Genomic DNA, 18,560 nt, shown 5'->3' on the forward strand with positions numbered 1-18,560 from the left:
CTGTAATCAAGGCAAAGGGTGGCTACTTTGAAGAATCTCAAATATAAAATATATTTTCATTTGTTTAACACTTTTTTTGGATACTACATGATTCCATATGGGTTATTTCATAGTTTTGATGTCTTCACTATTATTCTACAATGTAGAAAATAGTAAAAATAAAGAAACCCTGGAATGAGTAGGTGTGTCAAAACTTTTGACTGGTATTTACAAAGTTTATTAGGTACACCACCCTGTTCACCAAAATGGAGGATTACTCCTACAGACAGTGAATCACGTGGTCCTGGCTTGCAATATAAAGCAGGCAGACAGTCAGAGGAATTCAGTTATTGTTTGATTAAATGGGCAAAACGAGTGACCTAAGGAGACTTTGAGCGTGGTATGATCATCAGTGCCAAGAGTGCCGGATCCAGTATATCAGAAATGGCGCAGTGGCTATGGTTTACAGAGAATGGCGTGACAAACAAAAAACATCCAGTCAGTGGGAAGTACTGTGGGCGAAAACAGCTTGCTAATGAGCGGTCGAAGGAGAATGGCAAGAATCGTGCAAGCTAACAGACGGGCCACAAACAGGCAAATAACGGCGCAGTACAACAGTGGTGTGTAAAACGAAATCTCGGAACGCATAACTCGTCGATCCTTGTTATGGATGGATTATTGCATTAGATGCCCAAAGCGGGTTCCACGCTTATCGACTAAAAACACGAAGTGTCTCCAGTGGGCACGCGGACAACTGAGGATAGGAAAAACATTGCCTGGAACATGACAGCGAGTTCAGTTTACTTGAGTGGCCTGCACAGTTCCCAGACCTCAACCCAATACAGCATCTTTGGGGTGAGATGGAACAGGCTGTTCGCAGCATGAATGTACCACTGTCCAGTCTGCAGCAACTGTGTGATGCCATCAGGTCAGCACGGACCAACACCCCTGTGGAACATTTCCAACACCATGTAGAACGCCCCAAATAATTCAGGCTGTTCAGGAGGCAAAGGGGGGTCCGTCCCGGTACTAGGTGGGTGTACCTAATAAACTGTGCGCTCAGTGTGTGCATGTATGTATATATGTATGCATGTAAACTCAGCAAAAAAAAGAAACGTCCTCTCACTGTGAACTGTGCTTATTTTCAGCAAACTTAACATGTGTAAATATTTGTATGAACATAAGATTCAACAACTGAAACATAAACTGAACAAGTTCCACAGACATGTGACTAACAGAAATGGAATAATGTGTCCCTGAACAAAAGGGGGGGGGGGGGGGAGTCAAAAGTAAGTCAGTATCTGGTGTGGCCACCAGCTGCATTAAGTACTGCAGTGCATCTCCTCCTCATAGACTGCACCAGATTTGCCAGTTCTTGCTATGAGAGGTTACCCCACTCTTCCACCAAGGCACCTGAAAGTTCCCAGACATGTCTGGGGAGACTGGCCCTAGCCCTCACCCTCCGATCCAACAGGTCCCAGACGAGCTCAATGGGATTGAGAGCCGAGCTCTTCGCTGGCCATGGCAGAACACTGACATTCCTGTCTTGCAGGAAATCGCGCACCGAACGAGCAGTATGGCTGGTGGCATTGTCATGCTGGAGGGTCATGTCAGGATGAGCCTGCAGGAAGGGTACCACATGAGGGAGGAAGATGTCTTCCCTGTAACACACAGCGTTGAGATTGAGCTTGTTGTCATTGCAGGCAGTCTGATGATGCTGTGACACACCGCCCCAGTCCATGACAGACCCTCCACCTCCAAAAGCAATCCCACTCCAGAGTACAGGCCTCGATGTAACACTCATTCCTTTGACAATAAACGCGAATCCGACCATCACCCCTGGTGAAACAAAACCGCGACTCGTCAGAGAATAGCACTTTTTGCCAGTCCTGTCTGGTCCAGCGATGGTGGGTTTGTGCCCATAGGCGACGTTGTTGCCGGTGATGTCTGGAGAGGACCTGCCTTATAACAGGCCTACAAGCCCTCAGTCCAGCCTCTCTCAGCCTATTGCGGACAGTCTGAGCACTGATGGAGGGATTGTGCGTTCCTGGTGTAACTTGGGCAGTTGTTGTTGCCATCCTGTACCTGTCCCACAGGTGTGACGTTCGGATGTACAGATCCTGTGCAGGTGTTGTTACACGTGGTCTGCCACTGCGAGGACGATCAGCTGTCCGTCCTGTCTCCCTATAGCGCTGTCTTAGGCGTCTCACAGTACGGACATTGCAATTTATTGCCCTGACCACATCTGCAGTCCTCATGCCTCCTTGCAGCATGCCTAAGGCACATTCACGTAGATGATCAGGGACCCTGGGCATATTTCTTTTGATGTTTTTCAGAGTCAGTAGAAAGGCCTCTTTAGTGTCCTAAGTTTTAATAACTGTGACCTTAATTGCCTACCGTCTGTAAGCTGTTAGTGTCTTAACGACCGTTCCAGAGGTGCATGTTTTGCTCCATTCCTCCTGACAGAGCTGGTGTAACTGAGTCAGGTGTGTAGGCCTCCTTGCTCACACACTTTTTCAGTTCTGCCCACAAATTTTCTATAGGATTGAGGTCAGGGCTTTGTGATGGCCACTCCAATACCTTGACTTTGTTGTCCTTTAGCCATTTTGCCACAACTTTGGAAGTACGCTTGGGGTCATTGTCCATTTGGAAGACCCATTTGCAACCAAGCTTTAACTTCCTGACTGATGTCGCTTCAATAGATCCACATAATTTTAATTCCTCATGATGCCATCTATTTTGTGAAGTGCACCAGTCCCTCCTGCAGCAAAGCACCCCCACAACATGATGCTGCCACCCCCGTGCTTCACGGTTGGGATGGTGTTCTTTGGCTTGCAAGCCTCCCCCTTTTTCCTCCAAACATAACGATGGTCAATATGGACAAACAGTTCTATTTTTGTTTCATCAGACCAGAGGACATTTCTCCAAAAAGTGCGATCTTTGTCCCCATGTACAGTTGCAAACCGTAGTCCATCTTTTTTATGGCGGTTTTGGAGCAGTGGCTTCTTCCTTGCTGAGCAGCCTTTCAGGTTATGTCGATATATGGCTCGTTTTACTGTGGATATAGATACTTTTGTACCCGTTTCCTCCAGCATCTTCACAAGGTCCTTTGCTGTTGTTCTGGGATTGATTTGCACTTTTCGCACCAAAGTACGTTCATCTCTAGGAAACAGAACGCATCTCCTTCCTGAGAGGTATGATGGCTGTGTGGTCCCATGGTGTTTATACTTGCGTACTATTGTTTGTACAGATGAACCAGGTACCTTCAGGCGTTTGGAAATTGCTCCAAAGGATGTACCAGACTTGTGGAGGTCTACAATTTTTTGAGGTCTTGGCTGATTTCTTTTGATTTCCCCATGATGTCAAGCAAGGTAGGCCTTGAAATACATCCACAGGTACACCTCTAATTGACTCAAATTATGTCAATTAGCCTATCAGAATCTTCTAAAGCATGACATAATTTTCAAGAATTTTCCAAGTTGTTTTAAGTCACAGTCAACTTAGTGTATGTAAACTTCTGACCCACTGGAATTGTGACACAGTGAATTATAAGTGAAATAATCTGTCTGTAAACAATTGTTGGAAAAATGACTTGTGTCATGCAAAGAAGATGTCCTAACCCACTTGCCAAAACTATAGTTTGTTAACAAGAAATTTGTGGAGTGGTTGAAAAACGAGTTTTAATGACTCCAACCTAAGTGTATGTAAACTTCCGACTTCAACTGTATATACAGTTTGCATCCCACAGTTGCACTGGATCCTGCTGTTAGTGGATTGTGGTTGCTGTAACTGGGAGGTTGTTGAGCCACATGGTGAATGAACTAATATGGTATGTAAAGTTCAGAACAGGCCATCTGACCAGAGAACACAGAGCTCTCAGACACGGAGATAAAACCATGAGGAACCACTGAAAACAGAAAGGTCTTGCTGGAATGTGTGTGTGTGTGCTAAACGAGCAATCTCTTTCTCTCACATTCTGTGCCTTCTTCCTTTCTCACACATTCTCCGTTTCATCTTAATGTATTGTGTGTGTGGAGTGCATGCATGTCTGATTCAACTAGCTAACGCAAAAGGTCACGCTCCCATGCTAAATGTGCATGTACAGTCAGTACGGGGTCTGTCTGGCTACGAGTGTCTATTTGTCTGTATTCTGTCAGTTCTCACAGTGTTACATTTCCAGTACATTTCCGTGTCTTATTAGCATAACACTGTTCATAGCCAGAGAAATTAAGCAATTTATCCATCTTCTAACAGCAGGGCAACAGATAAAGAGAACCATAACTATTTTAGAAAGTGAAATAAATGAAATAAATGAAATACCATGCCTCTAAGATTAAACAACTACTTGTCTGTCAAACGTCTGGAAATGAGAGGGAAGTTACAGCAGTAAGATCTGAGGGTGTCTTACAAGTGTTTTTCTTTCCATTATTAAAATGAAATGTGTTTTAACAAGCTGTTTTTGGACAGGTTAAAAGGGATTAAGTTGGATGTTCAAACAGTTTACCAACATTCATGATTTTCAGTTCCAGATCTGTCATATTTTCTTACCAACTGACAATGGAAAAATCGACAGGGTCTTAGAGGTGCTAAGCTCTACCATCAGATATAATAATTCACATGACACAAAGTACTGGGGTTAGTGCAAACCTAGCTTCCTTTTCTTGCATTTTTTAAAAACCTTGGAACCCCTTATGTATATAGGCTAGGGATCACTTACAAAATACCTAAGCACACGAAAAGCATTTTGCTTGGTTCCAGGCCACCCAATGAGAAGACTCCAAAATAAGTACGCTCTGAGAGGGACATCAACTCACTCACTTTGAAATCCATCTCATCTGTAAAGTCTCTCCACAGGCTCGGTACAGTAAGGCACATGCCACACACTTTAAAATCTCTCACCTCAAATGAAAAAGGCATGATTTATTTTCGTCCTTTGAGGACACATGGGCTGAAGTACTTTCCATTGCAGAGGGCTAGTGGGCTGAAGTATTTTCCACCGCCGAGGAACATATAAAAAACTACAAATATAGACATAGGCAGCAGGATAATTTACTGAGGGATGGAGAACTTGTGGATTCCGTTGTCTTTCGTCTATGGAGCTATTGTTGCAGGGGCCATCTCTGCCTACTAGCAAAATGGCTCCTACAACATTATCATGTATAAATAACTCAACAATTTAAAAAATGCATCATATAAGAGTGGATTTTCCCTCCCTCTCTTGCGCTGCTGGAGGAATCTCAATGCTGCTGACCTCAGTCTGAATTCTCAGGCTTTAACTATTAATAGTTTAAAGTCCAGACATTATAGTTCAAGCAAGTCTCTTTCCCAGTCCCAAGCAGACCTGGCACGATGGGCCAAGCCAGTCCCGGCCCAAGTAGAGCAGGCAGACGGAAGCAGAAAAATCCATCTTGCTAATTCACTCCAAATCTGCCTCACTGTCACACTTATACAGCTGCCGTTTAAAGCCAAAGTGTCATGGTCAAGGAGGGCAGAGAGGGAGGGAGAAGTGCAGAGCAGAGGGTTTTGTGCCTCACATCAAAGGCACAATAACTTAACACTGCCAAAAGATATTCTGGGAACATTCATAGAAGAATAGCTAGTGGGTAGCTCCAAGTGAAACAGAAGAAACTGTTAAATCATGTTCAACTTGGCCAAAGATGTTACATTCGGTCAAAGATGTTCAACTTGGCATAGCAAGATGTCCCAAAACAACCTGGGGCCATATTCACAGTCAGGGATGTTTTTGGAACAGAAAAACTTCCCAAACTGTAATTAATGCATAAATCTCCCTCGTTTTATTGTGACAGAATAAATATTTAACTGCTTCTTGGTATCACACAGGAATCTTGGTCATGTATGAGTATGAGGTTTGCTTTGTTTGTGTGATGTGTGGTTGACATCCACCGTCTGTCTTATGATGTGATGTTATGCAATGCCAGTCTCTCTCTCTCCAGGCCAACTCATGCTACAACTATTCAGAGAGAGAACAATGTCACAAGACAAAGTAATAGATGTACTTTTACAACTATCATTTTACATTAGTAAGACACAGCTCTGGGTGCTATGTTATAAAGAATGCCCAATTGACCAAACCCACGGTCATTCCTAACCCACAATCAGTAACTCTATTGTCCCCTGTGGTCATGAGACGAAATTCACACACACAAAAACAATCTGTGCACAGTAAACTTCTATAGACCCTCCTCCCCAGTCACAGACTGTCTAACTTACTCTGTCCATAACTTATACTCGGCTTGCCAGTTGGATTTCATTCTGTACTCAACACTAACTGGTCACATTCCATGGTTAAATAGATATCGTAGATGGCCCGGGCGGCACAAGGGGGCAGGTGCCAGTCTTCCGTTGTCGTGACAGCAGTGGAACAGAACAGGTGGTGAGAAGTCTGACTGTGGAGAGGAAGAGAGTTGTGCTGCAGTAAGATGCTTAGGGCATTCTATTTACTTCTCTGCTCATGGAAAGCTTTAATCCTGTTTCCATGATAGAGGAACAATAGAGGGCATTCCAGAACACTTGAAATACCAGAGTTTCTTGAAATACAGTAACTGAAGGCCGTGTGATGTTATGGTTCTGGATGGCCAGATAGCTAACAACAATGACAAGAAACTGCCATGTGGTAAATTGTAAGTGGCTGGATTCAGCTCATTTGATCATGTTCTTGATACAAGTCTTATTTTGAGGTGTTTTTGACTGATGTCATGTCTATGCTAATATGGCTACAATTTGCTAGCTAGTTAGCTAACCAAAAACTGTAAAGACGTGTTTGAGAGAAAAGTGCTCACTGTACAACTTTTTTTAAATAAACATTGGAAACAAAATATTGTCAACAATCTAAGCCAACCTAGTCTGCTTTTCCCCATAGTTGCGTACGCATTGGTTTTGTTGCTAAACAACCAACTCGTCTATAGGCAAACAAGTTCTACAGTGTTCTTCAGACCAGGTTTAAATTCAAACCAATTTGATCAATCATATTCTATCAAGCTGTTCGTCAAACACTTAACATCATTTGCACTTTCCTAAGACATTCCCTTTGAAACTGACTTGGGAGGACATTGAATTGGACAGAGACCAGAGAGAAGAGGTAAGTGAACTCCGGGACCTTTTCTTTGATAAACAGACAGGGCACCGCTGCTCTGCTCTCTTGATAACTTCATTAAAGGGTTGCCCATGGCAAGGCCTAACCCTAGACCTAGCAGTCGGTCTCCTCCCCAGATGTTTTCCCAGCTCCCCTTAAATGACCAGAGTCTAAAAGGAGATGGAAGAGGTTTTACTGGTAGAAATGAGGAAGTCATTAGTTGAATATGGTCTTTAGTATCCGTTTAAAAATGTAAACCCCGGAATGGGCATCCATGGTGTGTCCTCGCTGTACCCTTCAAAGAACCAACATCTCACATGAATTTGCATGCGTGCACACACGTTGGTTATCAGAATAGTGTCTGTAATTAGCTACAGTATACCTCACACAGCAGAAGTAAATGGAGCAACCAAGGACATACATTAGCTGTTATGTGTGTGTGTGTGTGTGTATGTGTGCGAGGGCGTAGACCATGAAAGAGAGCTGGAATCTGGGAGTGATATAGAATGTGGTCAGGGTTGTACTACCAGATAACAGGGAGGTCAAGATGCCACAGACATCTCAGGGTGTGTGTGTGTGTAAAATGATCTCTTCCATTTCACACAGGACAAAAAAAGAGATTGAGAGGTGGAAATGAAATGAAGAGGGGAGGGAGGAGGACAGGTAAAGAGGACAGGGTTTGGAATGTTGTGTTCCTCTTTCATCTCTCAATAAGACATTTTGAGTGTTGTTGTTCTGCACCACAGTCCCGCAGTACCAAAACACACACACACACACACACACACACACACACACACACACTGTGCCCCAACACGCACATCACACTACGCCCCCTGGCGGCTCCATCACACCACGCCCCCTGGCTGCTCCATCACACCACGCCCCCTGGCTGCTCCATCACACCACGCCCCCTGGCTGCTCCATCACACCACGCCCCCTGGATCCTCCATCACACTACGCCCCCTGGCTGCTCCATCACACTACGCCCCCTGGCTGCTCCATCACACTACGCCCCCTGGATCCTCCATCACACTACGCCCCCTGGATCCTCCATCACACTACGCCCCTGGCTGCTCCATCACACTACGCCCCCTGGCTGCTCCATCACACTACGCCCCCTGGCTGCTCCATCACACTACGCCCCCTGGCTGCTCCATCACACTACGCCCCTGGCTGCTCCATCACACTACGCCCCCTGGCTGCTCCATCACTACGCCCCCTGGATCCTCCATCACACTATGCCCCCTGGATCCTCCATCACACTACGCCCCCTGGATCCTCCATCACACTACGCCCCTGGCTGCTCCATCACACCACGCCCCCTGGCTCCTCCATCACACTACGCCCCCTGGCTGCTCCATCACACTACGCCCCCTGGCTGCTCCATCACACTACGCCCCCTGGCTGCTCCATCACACTACGCCTCCTGGCTCCTCCATCACACTACGCCTCCTGGCTCCTCCATCACACTACGCCCCCTGGCTCCTCCATCACACTACGCCCCCTGGCTCCTCCATCACACTACGCCCCCTGGCTGCTCCATCACACTACGCCCCCTGGCTGCTCCATCACACTACGCCCCCTGGCTCCTCCATCACACTACGCCCCCTGGCTCCTCCATCACACTACGCCCCCTGGCTGCTCCATCACACTACGCCCCCTGGCTGCTCCATCACACTACGCCCCCTGGCTGCTCCATCACACTACGCCCCCTGGCTTCTCCATCACACTACGCCCCCTAGCTCCTCAATCACACGACGGCTCCTCCATCACACTACTCCCCCTGGCTCCTTCATCACACTACGCCCCCTGGCTCCTCCATCACACTACGCCCCCTCCATCACACTACGCCCCCTCCATCACACTACGCCCCCTCCATCACACTACGCCCCCTAGCTCCATCACACACACAGTCGGTAGGAAAAGCACGTGTGTGAATCCAAAGTCTCTTTGGGTTCATATGTTCAAATCAGACATTGGGACAGACACAGGACAGGTAAAACAACTGTAATGTGGTCCTCCTTACTCACATAATGCTAACATCTCATACTTGTCAGCACAGAGATTCAGACAGGGATGGTGCTATGACAGATGATACATACAGAATTGTTATTACAGATGAACAGAACCGTAGCCAGAAAGAGCAGATCAAATTCCTATTGATAGTCTTTATTCCAACAGAACTCTAATATTATACACACACAGCTCAAAACTGTCTGTGGCAGGGCATCTGTCCAAGTGAGTAATATAGATAATTACAGAAATGTCAACTATTATGAAAAACCAACTGTTAAAAGACAGAAGGACATAGCTGGGACTAGGCTGGCCACTGCCAATGTATGACATAAAGCAACCCTGCAGTAGCCTGCCCTGCATGGAACTCTACATATGTTGTAAATATTAACAAATGATGGCTAGATGGCTTTGTGTTTGTGGTTTGGTTTCGGATGTCAGAGCGTGTGTGTATAGGTTTCAGAAGGGAAGTGTAAGGTTTAGTATTACAAACCCACAGTCAGTCTCGTACACAGAGACAAACCTACAGTAGTACAGGCAGGGATACAGTACTGAGACAAACCTACAGTAGTACAGGCAGGGATACAGTACTGAGACAAACCTATAGTAGTACAGGCAGGGACACAGTATTGAGACAAACCTACAGTAGTACAGGCAGGGATACAGTACTGAGACAAACCTACAGTAGTACAGGCAGGGATACAGTACTGAGACAAACCTACAGTAGTACAGGCAGGGATACAGTACTGAGACAAACCTACAGTAGTACAGGCAGGGATACAGTACTGAGACAAACCTACAATAGTCCTACGGGAAGAGATAGACTGTTGGAGAGTCATGGACTAGATGTAAACCGTGTGGGAGATCTATCTCATGTGTAATGGGATAGTTTTATGAGCCGTGTGTTTGAGTGAGTGAGTGGGATGGAGTGGTGTGTGTGTGTGTGTGTGTGTGTGTGTGGGACGGAGGGTGTGTGTGTTCAGAGAGATGCTGGGGTCTCCTGCTTATTTTGGCTGTGTCTAAATGACAGGGTGGGACAGGGAGGGTAGTGTGGCGACTTGAAGGAAATTAAGTTTCAAAGGGCAGCCGTTCAAAGCCCAGGAAATAGGGAACAACACGGATCACACGCACACACCTCACTGACCAACCGTCTGGCTTCTACTACTGCTACCGCTGCTGTCCCCCCTACACACTTCACTGGGCTGAGACTCCACAGGAGTTCTGTGGCTGGCCTGTGAATCAGTCTAGCCTCCAATACCGGTCATCAACTGTAGCTCAGTTGGTTGAGCATGGTGTTTGCAACGCCAGGGTTGTGGGTTCGATTCCCACGGGGGGCCAGTACGGGAAAAAAAATTATGAAATGAAATGTATGCATTCACTACTGTAAGTCGCTCTGGATAAGAGCGTCTGCTAAAATGACTAAAATGTAAAAAATAAATGTTATCTGACTATTGAGATGCATCCTAAGTGTAGTAGCTCCACCAATTTCTACCACATCATAACGTTCCCATATACAAATGGTGCCGTCTACACCCCTTTCCCTCTTACCCCTACCTCCCTCCTGTCATTTAATAAAGAGATGCTCTGCCTTTTTGACACCACATTCCAAAAAGCAAGTTCTGCAGTCTCTAGTTTTGTCTAATCTTGATTATTGTCCTGTCGTGTGGTCCAGTGCTGCAAGGAAAGACCTAGTTAAGCTGCAGCTGGCCCAAAACAGAGCGGCACATTTTGCTCTTCATTGTAATCAGAGTGCTGATATAAATACTATGCATGCCAGTCTCTCTTGGCTAAGAGTTGAGGAGAGACTGACTGCATCACTTCTTCTTTTTATAAGAAACATTAATGAATTGAAAATCCCAAATTGTTTGCATAGTCAACTTACACACAGGTCTGACACACACACTTACCCCACCAGACATGCCACCAGGGGTCTTTTCCCCCCTCAAATCCAGAACAAATTCAAGAAAGCGTACAGTATTATATAGAGTCATTATTGCACTCCATCCCATCTCATATTCCTCAAATAAACAGCAAACCTGGTTTAAAACCCCCAGATAAAGCAACACCTCACGGTACAACGCCTCTCCCCTATTTAACTAGATCGTTTGTGTGTATGCATTGATGTAGGCTACGTGTGCCTTTTATTTATTTTTTATTGATGTAATTCTGTCCTTGTCTATTAATGTTCTGTATTATGTCATGTTTCATGTGGACCCCAGGAAGAGTAGCTGCTGCTTTTTCAACAGCTAAATGGGGATCCTAATAAAATACCAACAAATTCCATCCATCATCATGTCACAGCAAGCTACCGCATTCCATGCTACAGTTATTACTACACCAAGCCTCTAAATCCTCACCATGCAGGAGCAGCCCTCCTGTCTCTCGGTCTGTCTCCGATGGATGGGATGGAATGACTATTGAGTAACTAGTGGTTTGGTCCAGTCTAGGCACACTGGATGCCAGTGGCTGAGTTGGCGTGGTCCCTTGTCTGTCTCTCCTCATCTGCCCTTTACTCTTCGTCTCCCTGTCCATCTACTCTTCTCCTCTCCTATTGCCTTCTCATTTATCATTCCCTCCACTCTTCCCCTCGTTTATTATCCTTTTATCTACCCTTCCCCTCCTCTTGGCTCGCCTGGCATTTCCTCATGCTGACCTGGTGCATCTTGGGGGCATCTGGAAGTGTTCAGGGGCGCAGCTGCAGCTGGGTAGCATTAAGCCTCGCCCGCTGCGCTGGTTCCAGAAGCGCTGTGTCACCTCGTCTCGCACGCCCTCGGCCGAAGCAGAGACGCCACACTTGGGTTTGTTGTTCTGAGGTTTATTCCCGAGAGGCTGAGACCAAAGAAAAATTCTCAGAGGTCATTGTCACACCGTTGAGTGATCTTTGTGGAGCAATGAAACGTGAGAACATTGTTTGGCTCATGAACAACCATAAAGAAAGATGTCAGTAACGGTTCTACACCAACTGCTTCACAAACCTTCACAAGTCTTATTAGCTTAAACAGGATCTCACAGACAGTCAGGTGGAGTTACCATACTGCAGATCAGATATACCACTGCCTCGGTCTGACAGGGAGTGACTCAGTCAGTCTGCTCTGCTTCATTTAGTTGGAATGATAGAACGTCTGGATGTTAGAATGCAGAGAGCAGCGTTGTAGTTAGTGTTCCATCACTCAGCTCCCCATACAGCAGACTGACAGGATCGGGTGTCTGTGTCAGAGCCTCAAATTCAGCACAAACACGCCAGTCAATCAATCCTCACATCTAGCTCTCTCTGTGATATACAGCCTAGACGGGAATTCAGTCTACAGTAGATAGAAGTCAGCAATAGCATATAGGCAGGGAGTTTGTCAGAGAGAATGAGAGCCCAGAGCACGCATGCAAACGATTAGGGATCAGTGTCTGTCTGTTGGTTTGCAGTAAGCATTACATTACAGTTGCTGGGATTGAAAAGGATTCCCCCAAAACCACCTTTTACCCATATCTAGAAGTTACTGGGAATTTAGCATCTGTTGTGTGCGAAAATGCAGCAACTACTAAACAATTCTAACACTCTAGAGAAGAGAATTCAGCTCAACACAGAATAGATGACGATTCACACACAGACCTGGCATGCTCTTTTTCTGCAGCTCCAAATGCAATCACGGTGTCAGAAAACTACCCAACATACTGTATGTCAACAGGGATAATCTCTAGGATGGACAGCAGACAGGTTTTTAAGGCTCATCCTTAAAAAAGGAAAGAAGTTGACCACTAGTCACATTTAAACTGTAGAGGATTTACAGGACCTTTTAATCCTATCTGACCCCATTCAACATCTACCCCTCCCCCATCCTCCTCCACAACCCTCATCCTTTCTGAGGTAGTTGGAGCAGGATGGTGGCTTCTCTGGCCCAAGCCTGGTGGTGCCCCCCCCCGCCCTGGCCAGCTGGGTGACTGCTGGGACCCCAGTAGGGGCCATGGGAATCAAGCTGGGGTATATTTATAGCCAGGCCCCTCTCTGTTGGGGGGACAGAGGAGAGAGAGAGGCTTGGCAGGGCCCATTTCTTTGGAGGTTCCGAGGAATGTCCGGGTCACCCTCTGACCGACTGAAAGCCTGGGGAATGGAGGCTCAAGGAGGACCAGAGGGTGGCCACCAACTGACATGGGACATCTGTGGAGCTGGATGGGGACCGAGCTCTGAGTCTGCTGAACTAACAGGCCCTAGTCGGGACAGGAAGTAGTGACTGATCACAGGAAGTGAAGTTATAAAGTATTGAGCCTTCGTCTGACTTTACATCCGTCTTGACTTGGAATTTCAAATCTATAGCGTACCACTTCCATATGGAAACAAATGAGGAACATTTATAAAGACTATTTTTATTGTCCATCAAGAGGATATTATTTTAGGTGCATATCCACGACAACAAAACATCCTTCAAGCCGTTGGAAGGTAAAGGGTTAAGTGCTCTAGCATCAAAACAACCTGAGGAGGTCATTAGTGTCAACTCTCATTACCCAGCATCCCCTGGGGTGGATTTATGGGGGGGTGGGGGGGGGGGGCAGAGAGAGGGAGGAAGAGAGTGGGGCAAACAGATAGATGTAGATCTGCACTTAAGTGTAGTGTTTTCTCGTAATGGATGAGAATGAACAGCCCATCCTGACTTAAGCAGGGACAGAACTTAAGTAACATAGAACCACAGCCACTCTGCTAGATGGGGGCGTAATTATGACATAACATTGAAGATTGTGCAATGTAACAGGAATATTTAGATTTAGGGATGCCACCCGTTAGATAAAATACGGAACGGTTCCGTATTTCACTGAAAGAATAAATGTGATAGGTCATTAATATGGTCGAATCCGGAAACTAAGGCTCGTATTTCTGTGTGTTATTATGTTATAATCAAGTCTATGATTTGATAGAGCATTCTGACTGAGCGGTGGTAGGCACCAGCAGGCTCGTAAGCATTCATTCAAAACAGCACTTTCGTTTTGCCAGCAGCTCGTCGCTGTGCTTCAAGCACTGCGCTGTTTATGACTTCAAGCCTATCAACTCCCAAGATTAGGCTGATGTAACCGATGTGAAATGGCTAGCTAGTTAGCGGGTGCGCACTAATAGCGTTTCAAACGTCACTCACTCTGAGACTTGGAGTTGTTTCCCTTGCTCTACATGGGTAACGCTGCTTCGAGGGTGGCTGTTGTCGATGTGTTCCTGGTTCGAGCCCAGGTAGGAGCGAGGAGAGGGACGGAAGCTATACTGTTACACTGGCAATACTAAAGTGCCTATAAGAACATCCAATAGTCAAAGGTATATGAAATACAAATCGTATAGAGAGAAATAGTCCTATAATTCCTATAATAACTACAACCTAAAACTTCTTACCTGGGAATATTGAAGACTCATGTTAAAATGAACCACCAGCTTTCATATGTTCTCATGTTCTGAGCAAGGAACTTAAACGTTAGCTTTCTTACATGGCATATAATGCACTTTTACTTTCTTCTCCAACACTGTGTTTTTGCATTATTTAAACCAAATTGAACATGTTTCATTATTTATTTGAGACTAAATAGATTTTATTGATGTATTATATTAAGTTAAAATAAGTATTCATTCAGTATTGTTGTAATTGCCATTATTACAAATAAATAAATAAAAATTGGCCGATTAATCGGTATGGGCTTTTTTGGTCCTCCAATAATCGGTATCGGTATTGGCGTTGAAAAATCATAATCAGTCGACCTCTACCGTGTACTGTAGTGTAGTAGATCGTTGTAAGTTCTACATTGACACATTCTTAACTCATGAGATGAGAGGCAGATAACTTCAACTGAGCACCCATTCCAACTCCCGGAGAGCTGATTCTAAGTTCTTCATAGACACTCATTCTTAACTTAGTGTCACTCTGCTCTTGACTTCCGACAGCCTTGGGTGTCGCAGTGGGGTGTTGCGTGTCTTGCAGCTCCCTAACTCAATTGAGTCCCTCCCCTATTGTCAAACAGAGCCTGAGGGTGGTCTGTCACAAAATGCCACCGCCACATCTAGAGACTTGGTGTCCGAATCGCAATGTCACAGTCACACACCACATTTCCCCAGCTGAGAGAATAATTTATCCCAAGCTCTTCCCCACTGAGCTTAATACACAATGACAACTCTGGTTACAGTGACAGTGACACAATACGCCACCCACTTAGCTAATAACCCAAAGCTTGGTAATATGATGAAGAATGGCTCCATTACTTGGCATGGGTCCTCAGATAAAGGGAAAGCTAGGATAATGTACTGTATTGGATGATATAATTCCATCCATGCAGTGTATCAACTGTACTGTATAGAATTTATTATTCTGTAACTTTTGATATGAGCATGAATCAATTACACTATAGTTGTTGAGGCCTGATCTAGATCACAAAGTACTTTTGAGTAGTTGAAAAGCATCAAAAGCAAATCATGATATCAAAACCAACCCGTACCACCCATCCCTAGCCAGGCCTGCTTGGTGGCGACACCCCACATCTATTTTTACAGGCGTTGTCATTGTGTTAACTGGCTTCACTGGCTTACCATGGTCAATCATGCGAGGGATGGACAGGGTGGGGCTACACACACACGACGTCCAGAGGATACCCATTGGCACGCGCACACACACACACACACACACACACACACAAAACACCCAGCTTCCATCCACTGCAGTAGCTACGTACTAGCTGCTAGCTAATAGGCTAATAAAGCCTAACGATAGCCTCGTCCCTCCACCATGGCCACAGTGAAGGCGAGGGATATAGGCCGAATGCTGGGTTGACTAAAAGCCACAGACAGACAGAGACAGACAGAGAGAGCGCGTGAGAGAGAGAGAGAAAACCCCGGTTTCCTCGTTGACAGTGAAGAGATCTGTGATTACAGTTGCTGTGCTTCCCTGCCCAGAACTGGCACTGTCCAGGGACAGTGATGACATCATCACTCAGAGAAAGTGTATGTGTATGTGTGTGTGTGTGTGTGTGTCTTTTTCCGACTAGAGAGAGAGGAAACCACAGCCACCCTCTTTCCCACCACATCCCAGAGTCCGGCATGTGCTGGGCTGAAGCCAGGGGTGGTCACAGTGGAAGAGGATAGGCTACACTGCAGTGACGTCTCAGTGACGTTTAATGAAAAGGGAATACATTCATGGATCTGAAGACCTCATTGATCTTCTCTCATGTCCAGGAGGGGTTGTTACATAAACCTAAACCCCAGTAGATCCAGTGGCTCTCTAGCCTCTAGCTCATGACTCGATCTCGTGGCTCTGTACCCTCTTTGTAGCTCATGACTGGATCCCGTAGAGAACTGAAAATTCCTCTCTGGGCGTTCCCTCTCGGTGCTGCAGCAGTTACAGTCACTTTGTGTCCCAGGGGTAAGGAATGCTGCTTAGAGGAAGGAACAGCTCTGTCACACACCCATATGGATCCACTCCCCTCCTCAGCTACCCGCTACTCTTCTTTCCCTGTCCTCCTCCCTCCTCAGAGATGTTTGTCTGCTGTGTTTGGAGACAAACCTCCCCTTCTTCCCCCAAACTTCTGTAGGGCCGTGGGATGTAGACAACACTGGGATGTGTGTTTGTGTGACAGGGCTCCATCACTCACTGGGTGCCCTCATGGGAAGCTACTGACAGTGGAATTGTAGGAGTGGAAGTTGGCACCGTCAACACACACACACACACACACACACACACACACACACACACACACACACACACACACACACACACACACACACACACACACACACACACACACACACACACACACACACACACACACACACGGTGCTCCTTCAGTAAGATGTCTCAGCTGTCACCTTGCGTGGGACATGAAACTAGTCAAACTGGGTTCAACAGCAGACCACACCCATTTCCACAGCAGTACACCTGTTACCCTGTCAGGTATGTGGCGTCCAACACAAATCCTCACAGCAAACATTCATTACCCAACTCAACACCTTTCACTGTAAAAAATTACCTTTTCACTTCACCAATTACAGTTAGCTTCCCTTTAACCAAACCACCATGTTGTTATCAGTCACTTGCAGGCCTATTCAGTACCTCAAAAGGTCAAGCAAATCTTAAAATGCTTCCTTTTATTGAACCTTAACGACCCCTTGGTCCAGACCATTATCAGGGCTGTCAATCAACATCACCAATGGTGATGCAATGTGTACAGTAGGCGTGTGAGTAAAAGAAAGAAAAATAATGTCTTCTTACCTCATCATCTGTCCAGAGGAAGATTGGATTGGACGGCAGAGCAGGAGATGGTTCCAGATTGCACACACACAGGTTGAAGGAGGTTGATGGATACAGGAAAAGGAAATACATTATTTACAACACTACAAATTGACACCATCTGAAATTCCATCAAATCCTGAGATGTCTAAAACATATTACAGCATAACACAATTCTATAAATATTTTATTATCTAAACACTTAATTTCACACCTGTGAGAATGGGCCTTTAAGCGAGTGAGAAATATGTTAGCGGTGGTCTGGGATGAGCAGAAGGGTGTTATTCTCAATCTGTGTTTTATCTGGCTCATGTATTATACGATCTGGTTAAATTCAGATTGTGGTGTTGGCTCGGCTGGGAAGTACAGGAGATGAATACCAGGTTATGTCACTGAGATGTTATCATAACACCGATCTACCTAGTAGCCTGGTTTGTTCTTGGATAGTCTGGTTGTTAGCCAAACCCAGGGAGACAAGACGAAAGCATCTTTATCATTGCTATCGAGGTCGCCGACACTGAATGTCTGACTAACCAGCTGTTGATCCCTATTAAAAGACCCCCTGGCTGTTAAAAAACTGCAATGTGTGTGTGTGTGTGTGTGTGTGAGAGAGAGAGAGAGTGAGAGAACACAAGGGAGTGTGAGATAGCAAGTATGTGTTCGCGTGTGTGTGACAGTGTGTTTGTGGATCTAGGAGAGTGATTGTGTGCGTGAATAGATCAAATGTGTGTTAGAGAGGGAGAGAAAAGTATACACATATTTCAGTGTGTACTAGAGACTTTGCGTGCTTGTACACAGTGCATGCTTACTGCTTATACAATACACAGCATACTACGTCAAAAGGGGCAGTGGCTTGACATAAACCACACAATTCCTACCTAGGCCTTCTCAGGAGATGTGGCCTGACTGAAAGCAAGGAACATCCAGCACACTGGTGATCTAGATACCACATAGATTATATGGAGCATCAATGTCACCAGTGTGCTGGAGATTTTCTATTCAGTACAGTTTTCCATCCATGCAGTAACACTTTTTCAATGAAAAGCAAGGCAGAGACAGGGCTGCTGGGCTTACAGAGGGGCTACAGAGCACACGCTCCAGAGCAGAGGGGACATGTGGAGCTGGTATAAGGAGATTATAGACTCACACCACCACCACGTATGAATGTATGCTATGATCACTTCAGACACAGACGTTCCTAATCCACACTCACTCAATTATCCCCACAGCCGACCAAA

General features: G+C 45.7%; 1 protein-coding gene across 2 annotated transcripts in view; it reads right to left on the bottom strand.

Annotated features, from left to right (window-relative positions):
- The window catches only part of LOC106581048 (septin-4), a 70,662-nt gene that overhangs the window by 37,709 nt on the left and 14,393 nt on the right, over positions 1-18,560 (bottom strand). Inside the window, exon 2 of one of the 2 annotated variants that reach the window (XM_014162737.2) lies at positions 17,305-17,312. The exons of the other annotated variant lie outside the window; for it this stretch is intronic. Coding sequence (XP_014018212.1) covers positions 17,305-17,312 — 8 coding nt within the window. The remainder of the gene's footprint in view (positions 1-17,304; positions 17,313-18,560) is intronic. 2 annotated transcript variants of the gene reach the window in all.

Source organism: Salmo salar, chromosome ssa20, assembly GCF_905237065.1.
Source record: "Salmo salar chromosome ssa20, Ssal_v3.1, whole genome shotgun sequence".
In the NCBI taxonomy this organism is placed as follows: Eukaryota; Metazoa; Chordata; class Actinopteri; order Salmoniformes; family Salmonidae; genus Salmo; species Salmo salar.